Below are 19,977 nucleotides of genomic sequence, written 5' to 3' on the forward strand. Positions count from 1 at the left end.
CCATGGTAATTCAACTGTTAAGAATGAATGCCTCACGTATTCCAATTGGGTGTCCATCACATCTTTCTCCTATTTGACAAAGTGTAATGGATGGGATGATCTGAAAAGAGGCTGTTTCTGACTTGTCCTATTTTATCTTTTCTAGGCAGATTGTCTTCTGCGGTGTTTAAGGCACAAAATAAGGAGTCAGGAGATCTGTGGACTAATTACTTGCTGGTGTAACTATTAAAGTCAGTGGTGTTACAGCAGCAGAGAATATAGTCTGGAGGTTCTGTTTCTAATTTTGCCACAGACTTCCTGAATGCACTTTGTCAAATCTCTTAACTTCTATGTGCCTCTTGTTTGCCCCTCTGCCAAGGGAGGATGACATTATTGACCCACCTCAGAGAGGGTTAGGGAAGGTTCATTTATTAATCCTTTGTAAAGTGCATTGGTATCACTTGCTGGAAGGTGATGACTGAAGGGCTAAATTTTTGTTAGACACATCAGAATCAGGCCCCTGTCTGATCTGCATGGACAGTCCCGTATGCCATACAGTTCCATTGAATTCAGTCACGTACATGCAGGGAAGGTAGGGTGACCAGACATCCCGATATTAGGGCCTTTGTCTTAGATAAGCAACTATTCTCCCCCCCACGCCCTGTCCCGATTTTTCACATTTGCTATATGGCCACCCTAAGGGAAGCAGTCCCCCTGTGAGGGTCAGATTGCACATCTCTAACTCAAGAAAAAGGTTGGTTTGTTGCCAAGTTGTTCCACAGTATAGAGTAAGATGTTTGGAAATTAATAAATAAAATGGACAAGTTAGTCAGATTTCAAGAGGCACTCCCACAAATATTCAGTAGTTTTTAGACTGTAGCTCTTTTAGTACACCAAGAGACTGCATTCATGTTGCTATGGCCCGGTACAAGATCCAATTCTTTTGAAGGAGCTGAATGTCCCTTTCTATCATAGATGGAAACCTCTGCTTCCCACTTGCTGGGTCCTATCAAATGAATGAATGTGTGTTTATACATGACTGCATAACTTCTTTACTCAGCCATTACTGGTGCTGCCAGGATTTATATTGGCCAGTGGGTAAATTCCTTGTCAGGGTGATAAATCCGGCTATTGGAACCTTTTTTCTTTTTTTGCCCCAATATAACAAATAGAGCTTTTAAGATCTATATTTTAAACTGATTTTTTTTTCCAAAAGTGCATGAGGGAATTAGGCCTTTGAATTCAATTGAATTCCAATGGGAATTAAATGTGCAAAGGGGGAGTAGGTGCCTTGAAAAATCAGCCTTCATTTCTAAGAATAGTTGTAACTGGTTCACACTGATAATAGCCAGAAAACATAGAAGATTGAAATTTTCTTAGCATGGGTTTTTCATCAAACATCGTCTGTAAGATCACTCTTCTGTTTCCTCTTGATGGAGGGCTGTATTAATTGGTATACCTATGACAATAAGTATAAAGGGCCTGATCCTGCAGTCAGTAATGGACCTGAGTAAGTTTAATTGCTTACAGGATTAGACCCAAATGTGTGTCTCAGAGCAATGGTGGTATAATAGATACCATTTTTCTTGCAGTCTTGGGCTCCCTCTGCTGGTCTCATCAGAGTCTTGCTGGTACAATAATAAAATAGTTATTGTTAGAACTGGTAAAAAATGGTGAGGCAGGGTGGACAATCACCATGAATTTCACTCATTTTCATTCCACAGATTTAGAAGTGGAACAATTTTTTTGTTTGAAATAGTAATCCCAAATGTTTGGGAATTTGGGGCAGGGTTGTTGAGGTGGGATGGGGGTTTTCTCCAGTTTTCCTTCCTCTTCTCCCTCCTCCCCCCCCAACTTTGCCACTGAAAAGGTGGGCAGAAGGGGGGGGAAAGGTATGTAGGGAGAGGAAGAGAAAAAATCATTTGAAAAAAACGGCAGTTTTTGTTTTTTCAATTTTGTCACAATGCGGGTGGGATTGCAAAAATGTTCTATTTTGAAAAATGTCCAGTCCTCCAGTCCTTGCATAACCTCTGGATCCTTGCTGATACAGAGAAAGACTTTGATTTAGCTCCTCTCACGTGAGTGGTACAAATTCATCTTCCAACCATTGATTGAACATATGAGAATATAATGGGTTTCCATTCGGTCGAACCGGGATAACAATAAATGAAGAATTCAGAATAGCAGTGTGCGTTTGACACTGAAAACTTAGCTGAGTGGTTCACCTGTCTAGATATTTAACCCAGATTTGTTTTTTGTACAGTTCTTACTCCGTCTTATACGAAAAGAACTCCAGTGTAAGATGGACCAGACCTTGTAAGTCTGTTACTTGTGTTTTTCTATATGATGATTAAATGTTTTCATATGTCATTCTTGGCTTCTCCACCTTTGATGTGCTCCTTCTCCTTGCAGAAATCATGGATTCTTCCTTTATGTGCATGTACCTTAATCTGTGGGATTTTTCTGTTTTGTAAAGAGTAACCTCTTTTTCTTTAAATCATGAAAATCTTTCTTAAAAACTATTTTTTAAAACAGTAGAGAAAATTGAGTTCTCTGTCACATTCTCTGTACATTTTCTCCAAAAGTTGGGGCCCTCTTAATTTATCACCCTTGAGTGTGAAACTTGGCAATATGAGGTTTTTGGTTGGCTGGTGCTGGAATTATTTTAATAGCTCAATTTGTACTTTTTTTCAGAAGTTGGCAGGAAGAAAAGGGTGGTTCAATAATGATCTGGAGGATGGCATGGATTGCAGCCTCAGCAAGTTTGCAGATGACACTAAACTGGGAGGAGTGGTAGATACGCTGGAGGGTAGGGATAGGATACAGAGGGGCCTAGACAAATTAGAGGATTGGGATAAAAGAAATCTGATGAGGTTCGACAAGGACAAGTGCAGAGTCCTGCACTTAGGATGGAAGAATCCCATGCACTGCTACAGACTAGGGACCGAATGGCTAGGCAGCAGTTCTGCAGAAAAGGACCTGGGAGTTACAGTGGACAAGAAGCTGGATATGAGTCGACAGTGTGCCCTTGTTGCCAAGAAGACTAACAGCATATTGGGCTGTATAAGTAGGAGCATTGCCAACAGATCGAGGGATGTGATCATATCCCTTTATTCAGCATTGGTGAGGCGTCATCTGTGTCAGTTTTGGGCCCCACGCTACAAGAAGGATATGGAAAAATTGGAAAGAGTCCAGTGGAGGGCAACAAAAATGATTAGGGGGCTGGAGCACATGATTTATGAGGAGAGGCTGAGGGAACTGGGATTGTTTAGCTTGCAGAAGAGAAGAATGAGGGGGGAATTTGACAGTTGCTTTCAACTACCTGAAAGGGGGTTCCAAAGAGGATGGATCTAGACTGTTCTCAGTGGTACCTGATGACAGAACAAGAAATAATGGTCTCAAGTTGCAGTGGGGGAGGTTTAGGTTGGATATTAGGAAAAACTTTTTCACAAGGAGGGTGGTGAAGCACTGGAATGTGTTACCTAGGGAGGTGGTGGAGTCTCCTTCCTTGGAGGTTTTTAAGCCCTGGCTTGACAAAGCCCTGGCTGGGATGATTTAGTTGGGGATTGGTCCTGATTTGAGCAGGGGGTTGGACTAGATGATCTCCTGAGGTCCCTTCCAACCCTGATATTCTATGATTCTATGATTTTAAACCAGTGTAAACCCAGAGAAGTTCCACTAAATCAATGGAGTTATACAAAAGTAAAACGAGTGCAAGTGAAATCAAAATCAGGTCCCTCATCTGTAAATATAGCATAGAATAGGAAAGTGTATAACAAAGAATGTGGACAGCATTTTGAATTTATTGATATCTTATTATGCACTGCTTCCAAACTTCTCATATTAGGTATTTTTTCACAGGTTTAAGGAACACTGACTTATGATATCTCAGACATGGAATTAAGGTCTTCATGTGTGATCAAAACTACGCCCTCAAAAGACTGTGGAATAAATTATTCTGTATTTGTGATTTGTCTTGTGGAGCATTTTGCACATTTACCAGGACAGGATTGAGAAATTCAGCTGGTGAATTCCTGGTGAAGTTTTTTTGTTTTTGTTTTGTTTCCTGTTTGCACATACATCAGTCTCTCAGGATGGTGACTGTTTATCACATGAAGAGACAGAAGCTTTGGGAAGCTGTATGCCTTAACTGAGCCAAAAAAGAAATACCAAGTGCCTTTTGATTCATGTTGATAGGATATTTTAAGTAAACCTTAAACTGCTTATTTTTAACAAACTGCAAGGAGATTTGAGAATAGAGCACAAAGAAGAAAATGAACTCTCTTCGGATGCTTCAGCAGTGGAATGTGCCAATGGTATTAGCAAAGAATTTGTGAGCGAAGTGTCTTTTAAGAACATAAGAACGGCCATACTGGGTCAGACCAAAGGTCCATCTAGCCCAGTATCCTGTCTTCCGACAGTGGCCAATGCCAGGGTCCCCAGAGAGAATGAATAGAACAGGTAATCATCAAATGAACCGTCCCCTGTCACCCATTTATGCCACCTCTTAAAAGATAAGGTCATCACACTATGTAAAAGTACCAGCTGTCTCAGATTCACTGCTACTCAATATCCTGAAACAGTTTAAACAGTAAGAAAGTAGTCTGACCATATTATCAGACTTTCACTACAGCACTAACTTATCCTACACTGTAAAATCCCCAGGGCAGCATTCCGCTCTTTTATGTATAATATATTGGAACTTGTACATAAGTAGTTACAATGTGCGGTAAAAAAGTAGCCTCCACTAGCCCCCTGGATGGGGAGTTTTGCTCATTTGGGGTTGTCAGAAAAGGAGACTCAAACAACAAAGAGGCTCATTATGATGGCGCATTTCCTGTCAGGAGTTCTAATGATTTGTAGGGCATTATACACTGGTTGTGCAAACTTTAGAGAATTGTTTTATTGTTAATTCTATATGCTCCTTTGGAGTTGCAGGTTATTTTTAATTTGGAGGGCAAAGGCATTGTCTCACCTGTGACTGAAGCTTTAGCACTAGCTGCCTTTTTTATTTTATTTTTTTTAATGGGTGAACAAAAAATTGGCTGGTTTAAACCCTGATCCTGAAATGGTGTTGAGTTCAAGCACCCATTGACTTCAATGGGGCTGGATGCAGTGCAGGGAGTCTGTCCACTCCGAGCTCATTGCAGGATCAGGACCTTAATCATAGCACCAAAAATCTGTCAAAAAACTAATGTTGCAGTCCAAGTTTAGAGCCAAAGTATATGGTTTAAAAAAAAAAAAAAAACCTGACCCACATACTGGACATAAAGTCGGGAAAGGAAATTCAGAGGTTTATATTATCCTGTAAGTGCAAGTGTTAGTGTTTTCATAATACACTGTTTCTTCTTGATCTGACAGCTTTTAATCTCCTTCCAATAAAAGACAAGCTTCTCGTGAATATTTGTAAGATGTACAATAATATTAAAGGGAATTTCTATAAAAGAGATGTTTATTATGTTGACTATAAAGGTTAAATAGACTTAAACTGTATATTGTTATAATGTGTATTTATTAAACCTCTGCAGAACTGTTCTTCTGAATTTTTTGCTTTTTTAACTTTTTTACAAAACACTGTGGTACTGTACATACCTCACTTGCTTAACAAAATAACCTTTTTTTAAAATAACCCTTCAGAACGTACAAAGAAATTTCTTCTTTCTCATCAACTTCTTGTTTGCATTTTTGGTTCTGGCACAATGCTTAATCTTTTTGGGTTGTTTTGGGTGGTGGTATTTTTGTTTTGTTTTAAATCCTTTAACCTTTGAGCAGTTGTTCTTGAACTCATGCTTTTCTCATGTTTTTTTGCATTTTTGGCCCTGATTCAGCAAAGCGCTTAGGCACGTGTTTAAATGCCATTGACTTGAACAAGACTTCACAAATGCTTAAAGCTAAGCACTTGCCTATGCACTTTGTTGCAAATAAAGGTCCCTACTCAGCAAAGAATCGGCCTCAATCCAATAGATTTATGCATGTGCCAAAGTCCATGTGTGATCCATGCCAGACAACGGTCTATGTCCTGCAAGATTTACGTAAATGCTTAACGTCACACATTGTGAACAGATTCATTAAAATCAATGGGACCGCACACACTGCATAAAGATAAGCACATGCCTAAGTCTTTGCAGGATTCAGGCCATAGTTGTCAAAACCGTTTTACTCTTAAACTCCACCATTTGCAAGTAGTTGTTTTTAAAGCTTTGTCACTCCAGCTAAAGTCTTATGTTAAAGTGCTTCTAACTGTATGGTTGATAACAGAATTATACTGTTAAGATGTTTAGTGTATTCCAATTTTAAGTGTTTCCTTCTTAGGAGCTGACATTATTCATTTCATTTTTTATGTTTTTGCAATATAAGAGCCCACATGTGAGGCAGTGAACGTGTCCCAGGCAGGACTAAAAGCCCTCCCTCCCACTGACTGCACTGGTGAATTAGAGCTCTCAGCTACTCACATTGTGTCCTTTATGGCTCGGAAGTTTAGATTCTTTTGAATTTACACAATCCTTGCAGTTCACTTAACTCATGTGGGATTTTCTTCAGTGTTGTGATATTCTCTTTACCACTTTATTTGGGGTTGAGTGGGAGAATCCACATCTGTAAATAAAAAAAAAACCACTAAAATGTTAGCCAGCAAATTAAATGTCAAGATATGTTGAGGAATAACAAACCTGGTGAAGCATTAACAATGTTTTCTAAGGTGCTAGGAAATTGATTAATTTCTGTGCCAGGAAAAAAATTTGTCGTCATATGAAATTCCCTGTTCATTAAGGCCAAAGAGTTTTGTCTGTAACAGGAATTCTGCCTGACTAAGAACAGCAGAATCAGGCTTAAAATTTCCAAAGGGCCCTCAGCCTAACCTCTAAATGTGTTCACAGTTTGCATGTGTAATCATTTTCCGGTGCAGATAATTAAATTTGAAGGTCTAACTCCCATACCTAATTTGCCCATGAGGAAGGAATTTGGTCACTTCTCTTTTATAATCAGCCCTAAAATTCCTTGCATTCTGACCAAACAGTGCATTTTGTTAGCTTCTGGTGTCAATACTCATTCACCTGGGGGTGAACAAATCTGGTGACAAATGTGTACAGGAATGTAGAAGTGTGGTAGTCAAAGTAGGCTTAATATCTGAATGTGAAGTGTTTCCATTTTAAATACTGATTATTTGCAGATTAAAATATTTTTTCATAGCATATATTGAATAAAGATGGATTCTGTATTTAAGTTTAAAATGTGGATTGCTTTTTTCCTCTTTTATATCTTAATAAGGAAATTGTCCATTTCCTGCCTGTGAGAGTAGCCCCTTTCTTGCGGAAGTAGTGGAGATAATTTATTAAGGAAAACAAACTAGAATCTTTCTTTCAGACACAGTGGCTTTCTTACCTGAAAGTAGAATTAGACACCTTGGAGCAGGATGCAATGACCAATGTGACCATTAGAGAGACAATGTGGGTAAGGTAATAGCTTTTATTAGACCAATTTCTATCACTGAGAGACATTAAGCCTTCCTCTCTGTCCTGTGTGAAAGCAGACACTCAAGAAAGGAGACAGGGCCCAGCACTTCTTAAACTAGTTACCTTAGAGTGCCATTTAAACTCTGTCTATTATGTTCCATCTGTTCTTGGATATATAGTCCATATACGCAGACAATGAATATTCCTGTCTTCCCCCCTTTACTGTGCCCCATCTTTTCTCCTTTTCCCTCCTCTCTGTTCCCAGCCCTCTCAAGAATTTCATGGTCTTGATCAACTTACAGTGTTTAATGTTGTGTGACTCTCCTAGAGATATAATGGGATTAAAAGCACTTCTGCATGGGGGGAAAATGCTAGGAGGTGAAAGCAAGTTTCCAGTTAAGAAAGCTTTTCAAAATTACATCAGAAGAAAGATTTCCATGTGTCTAAAATACTTCTAAAGAAAATATCGGGGGCAGGGGTGTGACCCTGGAATCTAGTACTTTTTAGGGGGGGAGAAGGGGAAGGAGCAAGAGACGAAGAAATGAACAAGTATAAAAAAAAATTCACTTTGATGTACAAAAAAATGGAAGCCCTGAGGTGGGTTAGAAAAATACAAAGGCCCATATAGTACAGAGCAATTTCAAATGGTTTTGGTAAGTGCAATCTGTAACTGTGGCACTCAGCCTTACAGAGCTAGAGAGCTACTGCAGTATCACAGAGATATAGAGCCATAGCAAAATAAATTGAGAGAAATGTTCAGTCCATCTGTCTGGGTGTTTGTAGACAGACACACACGCACACACAGGTTTGACCTCCAGCAGGTCATATACTTGTCACTGCAGTGCAGACATGAAGCTGGTGTCCTGGAATGCAAAATTTATGGGGAGTAATCCTACCTTTGAGAATTCCTGAACCACTTCCTTCTCTAGCAGGGTTCCCAGTGGGACAGCTTCCAAAAACCATGTGGCATAGTTCACTATTACTAGAATGAATGTATGTCTTCCTTTATCGAATCAAAAGACTCATCCTAATCTTCCCAAAAGGCTACTTCTCACTAGAACCAAGGGAACTAGAAGAGCCTGGTAACTGTCTGAGCCACTTTCTGGCACTCTGGATGGGAGGCACAAAAACTAGTCATTTCATGATGAGCCATCAAGACTGCAACCAATCTCTGTAGAGTCTTCTCCCTTCCCACGTGGCCAGCAGAGGGTATGATATCAACAAGCCATAGAACTTCCCTTTGAACTAGTTTCAAGAATGATGTCCGATATCAGAACTCTATCGTTTTTGGATAAATTGGTCCACTCAATAAAACAACTCATTTCTCAACTTGAAATGAGGAAACTAGGTGGCCAATCTTTCACAAGTTACCACCCTATTTACCATAAATCACTGGTGGTGTGCCTCCCTGAGGTTCTTCTCACTCCCGCTCTGCCACTAGATTAAATTGTTCCCCGAGAACGTCTGGTTCTAGGGTGGCAATTGATCCATATAGTAACCGGGTCTCAGAGGCCTTGAAAGTGAAAGCTGATTCCTTATTTAGATTGTAAACCTTCAATTTAGGGACTGTCATTTACTATGTGTTTGTACAGTGCCTAGCACAATGAGGCCCTGATCCTAACTAGAGCCTTTAGACACATTCTGAATGAAAATAATAAAGAATATCTAACCATGCCTTGTAACTGGTTTGGCTGGTCCTTCTTCCTTCCAGCTCTCTTTGCACTAGGCCATCCGAGAATGCATTGCCTCACATCCTGCTTTTGCTGCTCCATGCCCAGGCCCTGCAGAAACTCTGTCCTCTCTGGAGCACTATGGGATAGCCGCCTACATTTTCCCAGAACTGATTAATACAAACAAGGTAGGTGCAGATGTACAAACATGGTTGTGATGGCAGTAAAGCTGCTGCATGGACACAAAGTGAACCATGTTGCCTGTAACCAGTGCAGGTGAATATGTCCCTCTCCCACCATATTAAAACGTGACTTGATAACATGACTTCAGACATTTTAGCCTGCATGTTGTCAGGGCTTTTTGGTTATGCTAAGCTAACTCGATTGAGGTAACCCTACTGGAAAAAACATACCCATTTAGCCAATCAAGCAAGGGTCTAGTAGTTTACAAAACCATGGTTCAAACTTCTAGTGAGGACAAAGGTAAAGGAAGTAACTTAAATCTACTGAAAGTGCCCCGGGAGAAGTGCTGTATTAAAACAGATGGGACCTTTGGCTCCTAGGATTTCTTTTCTCATTCCAGTGCTTATATTCCTATATAATACAAATAGCAAATGTGATGTGAACACAGGCTTATGGAGGGGCTTCAGTGCTTTGAGTTTGGCAACAGAATACAAAGATGAAAGAAACATAGCAAAAATGTAAACTTCAGTATCTCATTACAGTCCGTCTTCCAGATAGCCAAATTACTGTAAATACATTCCAGTGTCAGTCTTTCCTTTTTCATCTAATTGAAATAAAATTAAAAAGAATAATAACTCTGGAACTTTGCTTATCAAATCATGAGAGCCTGAATGGAAGCCATAATAGCATTAACCATCCATTGTTTGTGTATACCTCTTGGGATGTAAGTCTCTTTAACTCTGGCAGATGCTGCTGTAAATTCCCTGGAAATGCCCATCTCTGTTGCTTGAAAAAGTGAAGTTTTATTTTTAATGGCATTTCACCTTCAAATATTAAAGAGACCACACTGAAGATTTTTTTGTCTTCAGCCTCCTGCAAGGGGTACATGTGGCATTTTAAAGAACAAAACAAAAAACTCCTGTTGTGGTGGTTCTTGCATCTCAATAAAGGAATTTCAGATAGGATTCCTCCTTACATTTGTAAAAGTTATTCCATATGTTGAGTGTATATGTCTCAGGTATGAAGACTTTAGAACAATATTGGGGATGTCTAATTTATATTTATGCTGATGTCCTATTAATTCAGACTTTCTCAGTGACCTCTTAATAGATTTAGACTTACGATTCCATTTAGTCATCACCACTCATAGGTTCCTGCAGTGGTCAATATACAGGATTGCTAATGTTAAAAGTGACAAGGAGGGTGAGGTAATATGTTTTATTGGACCAACTTGTGTTGGTGAAAGAGCTCAAAAGCTTGTCTCTCTCACCAACAGAAGTTGGTCCAATATAAGATATTCTCTCACCCACCTTGTCTCTCTGACAGAACAAGGAGCAATGGTCTCAAGCTGCAGTGGGGGAGGTCCAGGTTGGATATCAGGAAAAACTATTTCACTAGGAGGGTGGTGAAACACTGGAATGCGTTACCTAGGGAGGTGGTGGAGTCTCCTTCCTTGGAGGTTTTTAAGGCCCGGCTTGACAAAGCCCTGGCTGGGATGATTTAGCTGGGAATTGGTCCTGCTTTGAGCAGGGGGTTGGACTAGATGACCTCATGAGGTCCCTTCCAACTCTGATATTCTATGATTCTATGATTCTCTAATATCCTGGGACCAACATGGCTATGATGACACTGCAAACATCTGTTATAAATGTTGTTCAAAGTCAGACTGACCTAGTATATTATAGAAGTCAATGGATGTTCAGAGTTCTTGGATGTTTTCAAACCTGGGTCTGATTTTAGGAAGATCCATTTTAGTCAAACACAAGTTACTGGGCTCAATACAAAGAGATCTGGGTGAAATTATTTGGCCTGTCTTACACAGGATATCAGAGCAGATGATCTAATGGTCTCTTCTGTCCTTACAATCCAAGAAGTATGATTTCCTTACCTCTCAACTATGACTTTTTAAGCTGGGTGGGGGGTCTGGTTTTTGGGGGGTTGTTTTAAAACTTTTGAAATGGAAATCACTTGCATTATCTGTCCTCTCCGGTAATTACAGATGAGACTGTCAAAACTACTATATGAATGTAGAAACACATCGCTCCTTAATTTCAAGGGGAATTGTGCATCTAACCCCCTAGATGGCTTTGAAAATTTCACCCCATATTTCCTACAACGCTGAATTAAAATTTTGTGTATCCTCTTGTTTGGGGGTTGATTCAAATATGTTAATGCTTTACTCTCAAGTGCTGTAGATGTATTATAATACGAATTTCTCTTCAGAATTTAATTGTCTATATCGATGTAAAGAATTTAGCATTTCCTCTGTTCATTTCCCTTGTTATAGCTAATTTTCAGCGTGGAGTAATGTTGGAAATATATCTCCTTACAAGCAGAGAATTACTTGCCATTAGGGGAATATTCTACTGCACATGCCTCTCTGTGCCACCATAGACCAGGCTCTCTTTCTACTGCTGTAAACTTTTTGTGCATTCAAAGACTATGAACTCCACAGCCAAACTTTTCTCAGACATGTTGCATCTGAACTGTCTGTGACCTGCTTTGAAAAACGTGCTGTGAGAATCTGTCGCAAGCTGTTTCTGAGGCTGTAGATTGCTATATATTCCTTTGCCATGTTTTTATTTACTTTCTTCAACTGCCTGTTCCACTTTTTAGGTATATGCAGGGTAGGGTAGGATTTCCCTCCCCCCCGCCCCTGCTTTTACAAAAGGGGCTTAGCCACGTTTCCTTCATTTCTATGAGTGATCCAGAAGCTTACTCCATCTCTAAGGCAACTCTGCACTACAGTGGGCTTGTATATGTTCCTGTGGAAGAACAGCAGCACACAATGCTGTATTTCACAGCTTTCTTCTCTGTTTACATAGCACAGGCTTCCCTGGATGGAAAAACACATTGTAATGGAATCGTTTTTAGTTTCCTTGTTTTTAGTTTCCTTGCATCGCAGTACTGCCCAGAGGCCAGGGTTCCATTAAGATAGGCACCGTATGCATATGTATGCATACAAAATGGAAACAGTCCCTGCCACATGAGCATACAGTCTAAGTACATCACTGCTGTAAATGACACGACTCAGCTGCGTCTTGCAAGTCCAGAAGGCTTTTATTTTAAATTCCCGAATGACTTTTGAAACCGTGAATGACCTTGTGTTCACCTGTCCTTCACCACCAGTAAAGAAATATTTTGGTAATCAAATCCATGGGGAAAATGTAGCATTTAAACAGGGCCATTGTAATGCTTTATTTCCTGTTTTCTTATCATGCTTACGATATTTTCTAACAAAAGGAAACCTAAAAGAAAAAATTGAAAGTGAAAATCATTTTGTTTCATTTTCTGCTATCAGAGGCAACGTTCTTTTCCAATTCTGGCAATGTTGATGATGATTTCCCAACATTAAGTGATGATTACGGTTTTGGATACACCAGAAGACAGGCCTCTTGCTGCATACAAATGAATGAATTTGATGATGTGAAGTAGATGCTTCAAAAGCTAGAGCCTGGGCTAGATCCAAGGTTTTAGAGATTGATTTGATTATGACATGATTGTTTTATTTTTTTTTAAATGACATTTTAATTATATTATTTTAACTAGTTTAAGTTCCACATGTAGAAAAAGAAGATAGCAAGTGAACCAAGACAGGAAATGTCAGGGCTATAGCACTGTTTAGCAATAGAAAACATATGCATATGCTATTTGAAGAACACTTGGCCAAGATATTTTTTTAAATGTGTGTCTACATTTAAGCTGATAAATCATTATGTATATTTCAAAAATGTGGCCTGTTTTCAAAAGTGCAGAGCACCTAGCAGCTCTCATTAAAAGGTGAATTTATCAGCTTGTGTATGTGTGTGCGTGTGTGCGCGCACGCGCATGGGTGGGACAGGGCCTTGTGCTAGAACTGGGGTATGGACTCAAAATCTTCACTGGAAAAACAGAATTAAAACTGCAGTCTGATAGAGTCAGTGAATCTGTTTCAAAATAAGGAAAAGAATAGATGTAGCAAAATGACAAACTGGTATATGAATGCTTCTATTTTCAGTGTTATGATACAAAGAGTCAATTCCATAAACAGGGAACAAATAGCCAATTTAAAGTACAATCAACTTCTTTCAAAAGGTTTTGTTTTCTTCTGAATGACCAGCCACAACATTGATATTAATTCTGCTGTAGAACATGAAAAAATATTTTTGGTCTAACAGTCATCATTTCATTGCATGGTATGTGAGGTTTTAATTTAATAAATAAGGCTGATTCTGAATCTATTATTAAATCTCTCTAATTTATATGACAGGTAAGAACTGAACTTTGCAAGTTATCCTGTAACAGAATATGTATCCTTGAGTCTTATATGATTATTGAGTTTTATGTATTAATATAGCTGGGATTCAAGTTAGCAGATCACAATTACAAGTTCTTTATAACTTTTTCCCTGCCTTACTTTCCTTTGCCCTCAGCTCTACAAGGTTATGCATAATGATGTAATAACAATTTTAAAGTCCATCTCAACAGAGAGAGGGTAAGGCCACAGAGAATTTTTATTAAGATTCATATCCTTTTATCTTGAACAGAATAAAGAACTCAAATGACATACAGGGATCTATGAGGGTCCTGTGCACTGGGATGAACTACCCTACTTAGGTTTTTGGTTTTGGTTCAGTGCTGAACAGTTTTTTACATTCTTCTTAGTTCTACTAGCTATATTGAAATACCATTGATTTTCTTTTTACTGGCCTCTATGTATTAGTGCAAAGCAATTCGGATGGTTAACATAGAATGATCATTTTATTTTCCTTTCCCTACCTCCTTTTTGGCTAGCTGATTTTTTTAAAAAAACTTTGCTGTTATCCAAGTCAAGGCACTTTGAAGTGGGTGTTGACTGCAGATTTAAGGAACTAATATTTTGCAGGGGAAAAAAATCTCTGAATCTAAAATCCTAAATGATGGTTAATTCTGAAAGTGGAATTAACTTCTTGCATAGATAAAGAAATCGAATACGCTGGCTAGCTCTCCTCAGAACACCATCTGCACATTAGTGTTTGAAATAAGCCTGTGGATACAAAGGTTATGAATGATGCAATTGTTATCACGAAAAGCAAAGCTCCTGTGTTTGACTAATCAAAATCCTCTTGTAGAATACCAAAATAATCCACTTGTTAGAACAACACCAAAATTTTGTGCCTGTGTATCATAAAGAAATTATTTTTAAGTACCTATTTGCTCCCAGGGAATATTGTTTTTTAAGTGTTTTCTAATCCAAACCCTTAAAAGCATTCCAGCAGTTAAAATGAATGCATGGCAGCTTTTATGCTTTCATCTATACACATGTGTAAATATCAACAACTAAGTTGATTCTTATGGTTATCTAAAATTTTCCTGGGCACAACTGAAACTGCCCAGCCAATTTTTTGCATTGAAAATGACAGAAGAACGACTGTATGCAGCTGTGTCGGTCCCAGGATATCAGAGAGAAGGTGACTGAAGTAATATCTTCTACTGGATCTGAAGAAGAGCTCTGTGTGGCTCGAAAGCTCATCTCTGTCTCCAATAGAAATTGGCTCAGTAAAAGATATTGCCTCACCCACCTTGTCTTTCAGAAGAATGACTGCCTGTAATTTATCATAGTGTTACTCATTTTTTGTATGAGGCAAAAATGTACAGGATCAAATGAGCAGTCAGGAACTGCATGGTATACAAGCAACTTTTAATATTCTATGACATATGAACCAAATGTCAAGCAAGGCTGTCCAAATGATCACGTCATGGATTTCAGTCACATGTCATCCAGCATCAAATTCTGGGTCTGTTTCAAAACATCTGGGCCTTACCCATTCAGGTATCTTAGCTCTCCACCAGATCTTCTATTCTCAGTGGCAATGCTGTGGCTGACAGAGTCCTGGTTTGAACTTGTGGTGGTCAAGGTCAGGGTGTTCTCACAGGAAGACTCATGATGATGGATTTGGCTGCTGCAGGGGATTGGGTTGAGCCTGGATTTCATCACCTTTCAACTATGATGCCGACTGCAGACCCCCTTGATTATGCTGGCAGCCCCTCAAACAATCTCATATAATGAGAAACTCAGCACAGATGGAATCGATCAGCAGCACCTAAGCTAGGTAAGAAATTGACTTCAAAGGAATGAAAAGAATACTACATTTTAGAGGTAACAAAATGTATCTTAATCTTACCAGATGGTCTGATAACACATTGAGTGAGCTATAGACATGGCTACAAATAATACTTAGCCAGGAAAATGTTTGTAAATGTAGACCCAATGATTTACTATTCATGATCTGATGTAACACTGCATATTAGGAATATGTATTTTTATAAAGCCATCATCTTCTTTTGCACTGGACCAGATGACAGAACAAGGAGTAATGGTCTCAAGTTGCAGTTGGGGAGGTTTAGGTTGGATATTAGGAAAAACTTTTTCACAAGGAGGGTGGTGAAGCACTGGAATGGGTTACCTAGGGAGGTGGTGGAATCTCCATCCTTAGAGGTTTTTAAGGTCAGGCTTGACAAAGCCCTGGCTGGGATGATTTAGTTGGGGATTGGTCCTGCTTTGAGCAGGGGGTTGGACTGGATGACCTCCTGAGGTCCCTTCCAACCCTGATATTCTATGATTCTACCCCATGTCTCCAATTAGTGGTGAGTCGTTGATTTAAATGTGTGAGAGTTTATAATGGATCATATATTTGCAAGAATTTCTAAAACACACAAATAAATAAAAACACCAAGACCAATTCTGAGAAGCAGATCATCAGCAAGAGGCTTCTATGTGAAGAATACTTCTAAAATGGCCATTTTGCTCACTTTCCTCACACGCATAATCCCATTGGAATGGTACATGTGCAGAAAGCAAGAAGAATTTGGATCAAGATCACAGGTTTGATTAATGAAAACAAACTGATATATTGTACTTGGTCCTATCCTTCTTCCAACAAAGACAAGGCTCAACTGTCATTGACATCAAAGAAAGCCAGACTTGGTCTCACTGGGGCTTGACATGAGGGGGCCTGGGAGTCCCAGGAACTGACAAATTAAGGCTGCACCTAAGAAAGCCAGTGCATATTAGGAATATCTTGATTTAAACGTCTAAACTTTGCAAGAGATAGGTAGGAATGGATGAGCTGGTTTTCTCCGAATTTAATAATCTATTGCAATATCACAGGCTTGAAACTTGACCTCTAAATCAGATGTTATTGGGCTCCTGTTTGACTTAGGAGAGACTGTGAAAACAAAAGAGGGAAAACTAATAGGGCAAAGGTGAAAAATGGAGCTGAGAGTGGGGGGAAAGGAGCAGAGAAAAATTCTAATGGGGGGGGGGGAAAACAGTGCAAAAGTCTTATACAGGCCACCCACATGTTGTTCACCTAACTTCGCTCTGTTACCGACTCTTACAATTGTATCACTTGTCTTGCAATATTTACTGTTTGACTTCAAGCCTCAGGGCAGGTCTACACTACAGCTGGGATTGATACTCTGAGATTGATCCACCAGTTGTAGATTTAGCAGGTCTAGTAAAGACCAACCAAATCGACTGCAGATCGCTCTCCCATCGACCCGTCTACTCTGCCCCCGATGAGAAAAGTAAAGTAAGTCGACGGGAGATTTTCTCCCGTCGCGCCCTCCCTCCCCCGCATGGTGTAAAGCCCCTGGTAACTCGACCTAAGGTACATCGACTCCAGCTACATTATTCACGTAGCTGGAGTTGTGTACCGTAGGTTGACTTACCGCAGTAGTGTAGACATAGCCTGATCACAGAAGTCATGTGGTTGTTACATGAGATTCTCTACTTTCATTTATAAAACAAAAAATCTATCCTTCATGCTTGCAAAGAAATGCTTGACAATATGGCCTGAGGGCTAAGAACCCAGAATTCAAAGAAAAACTGCCCAAATTTATTTATTTTTAAACTCTCTTGATTTTAAGCCAATCATGGGGTTTTTTTTGGTCCCTGTGTCCTGATTTTTTGTTTTTTTTTTTGTTTGTTTGTTTGTTTTTTGGTAAGTTATAAATTACAAGAAAAAATGGTTAATGAACTCAGGTTAATTTGGGGAACCCAAAAGAGAGTTTGAGAGCTTTACAAAAAATTGAACTCCATGAGGCTCATCTGTCCCTGACTTAGCACTATTTTCATCTGCTTCAGACATTTTTCAGCACTCCACTGAAGCAAGTGAGAAGCCCTCAGTGCTGATCCGACCCATTGTGGATCTAATTTTATCTTCTTCACTTGCTAAAATATTCTCCCCCTCCTTGTACTGTCATATCAGCGAGTATATCCCCATACACTCTGATATGTTGATTCTCTGACTCTTTATATTGAAAAAGCATACGTATCTCTGCATGTTAGTGGAAGCAGTGCAGAATCATATGCTCACAGAACAAAAATGTGATTGGTATGTATTATAAAGGAATCCGTTTTTGTATCATGCAGTGAATTATGTAAGCTAACTTCACCTGTACTGATGTAGCAAACTTCAGGTAGCTGATTCTGATCTCACTTATTGTACATGAGTGTAAATCAGAAGTAACTTCTCTTTGCTAGTTGAATTGTACTGGTGCGAGACAGCTGAAAGTGAGATCACAGGCAGGCCCTGGAAGTGTCTAACTTGCTGTAACACAAAGAATTTAGTTTTGTATGTCACATCCATTTTTATTTTTTCCAATATGTCTAGACATAGCAAAAAAAAAAAAAGTCTGTAAGCAGTGGATAATCTTACAAACACAAAAGGGTGACTTATAGCTGCAGCAATAATTTTGCCTCTGAATTCTTGTCCCCTTTTGAAATGAATGTAAACCCTGATGGGGAAAAGGAACTGTGCATAATTCCCTTTGGGGAGGGAAGCAATTATATAAAACTACTGTCCTTATAATTGTTCTGCAAAATGAGCATGTGAGAGAGAAAAATATATACAATATTATCAAAATAAAACAATATTATCCAAAGCATTTAAGACTTCATACATCCAGCATGTCTGGAAAAAAAAATTGACACTGTATCAGGTCTGTGGATTCTTTCATCCTGATATAAAAGTCCATTGAATCTTCCATCCCAAGTTCAAATAATGCATTACCCACAGTATTCCAGAGCTGATATTATGAAAATATCAGTGCCTCTTTTCACTCTAAGTATTTCAAAACATTTGCAGACTCTTTTTATTGTGATATCCAGGATCTACTTAGAAAGATGGAAAGTACAGATACGTAACCTATTTATAGATAAAGCTGTGATTCACTTAGCAGGATAAACCTGTTCAAATGTTACCTTCCGGTCCCTGTATCTGAATTATCTTACTTTCCTGGAGGATCTCCCCTAAATAGAACCTTATACTTGTCTGTCTCCTATTTTGAGGCATATACTGTTGCCTCTAGCTCAGCTTCCTTGCCAAGAGGGTCAGACAGTTTTAGTCTAGTGGAGGGACTTTACTTTTCCATTTCTTGGCTATCATCTCTTTGACTGATCCGGCAGGCGTCTCTAGACTCAGTTAATTTGATTATTTGCCCATCAGTTATTGAAGTTTCCAGCTATTTCTGTAAATTCTTCTATAATCTTGAGAAAATAAGTCCAGACAGATTTTAAGGTTGCGCTTTCCCAGAAACTCTGGATGTGGGAGCCAGTATTCTGACTACGGCCCCAGCTGTTTGTTAGAACATTTATACTTCTTGTAGAAGAGTGCGGAATGGCTGATGTGCAAGATTGTGAGGCATTCAGATACTGTGGCAAAGAGGGCAATATAAGTACCTACTATCAGTAGGAATGGATTGTTGAAGTAAGAGGGGGACAGGATAAATGAAGGAGAGTGGTAGAAAAGGGAAAGGAGGGAAAAAGGAGTGTGATAAGCAGGAACGGTGAGACTGTGCTGTTGACGGGTTGTAGTGGTAGGGGAGGTGGAATGAGAGAAGGGGGACAAAAAAACAATAACACAACAAATGGGGTGGGAAGTTGGTTGTCATTCTGCAATATTGGAGGCTGCCAGCAGATGGCGCCATGGTTTGGGTACATATTAAATTTAAGAAAGAACTTTCTATGGGAACACTCAAAAGAGAGTCAGAAGGAAAACTGCTTAGAGATGAGAAATAGCTATAGCCAGTTTGTTCAGGGTCCTCTATTTTTAAAATTTTATTAAGATGATGTTTAAAAAAAAAATTGTGAACAGAGTTTGAGCATAGAAGTTTCTGGTTATCAGGGAATAACATACAGATTATCGAAGGTGCAAAGTTTGGTTTAAGATAAAGTAGCATGAGGAATACATAATCTGCAATATCCCCGATTGGGAGTAAAAGTTTGATGGGTCAAAGTACAGACATTGAGATATGAGGGTATGACGTTCATAAAGTGGCTATGTTCAGGTGTGGAGTATAATGAGTGGATATGATATAGTATAACCAGTGTAAGCAGGGTCTGAATGAACTCTCCGCTGACATGTAGTGATGAGCTGTGGAAGAAGACTTCAGGAGCTGATCTCGTTTGCATGGGCACACCCACCCTGCTTAGGTGCTCAGCATGATGGGATTGCTTGCCCAAATGATGGCTTTTGGTTGGTGTTGGATCCCCAGTCCCCTTGTTATCGGGGCAGGAGTAATAAAGGGTTGTTATCCTTGTTGTGTGAATTAAGGGCAGAAAAACTGTGCTTAGCATACCCTGATTGAGGGACTCACCCTCAACAAAAGGACACTCACTAGGCAGGGGACATGGGTTCCAACTTCCAATGAGTGGAGAGAGGGTGGGAGCA

General features: G+C 39.4%; 1 protein-coding gene across 3 annotated transcripts in view; it reads left to right on the top strand.

Annotated features, from left to right (window-relative positions):
• The window catches only part of SLC37A1 (solute carrier family 37 member 1), a 59,505-nt gene extending 52,305 nt beyond the window's left edge, over positions 1-7,200 (top strand). For all 3 annotated transcript variants that reach the window (XM_054004940.1, XM_054004929.1, XM_054004951.1), the window contains exons 18-19: positions 2,243-2,295; positions 3,841-7,200. In XM_054004940.1, coding sequence (XP_053860915.1) covers positions 2,243-2,295; positions 3,841-3,856 — 69 coding nt within the window. In that variant the 3' untranslated portion in view covers positions 3,857-7,200. The remainder of the gene's footprint in view (positions 1-2,242; positions 2,296-3,840) is intronic.
• Positions 7,201-19,977: the final 12,777 nt, after the last annotated feature.

The sequence above is a fragment of the Malaclemys terrapin genome, chromosome 1, assembly GCF_027887155.1.
Source record: "Malaclemys terrapin pileata isolate rMalTer1 chromosome 1, rMalTer1.hap1, whole genome shotgun sequence".
Taxonomy (NCBI): Eukaryota; Metazoa; Chordata; order Testudines; family Emydidae; genus Malaclemys; species Malaclemys terrapin.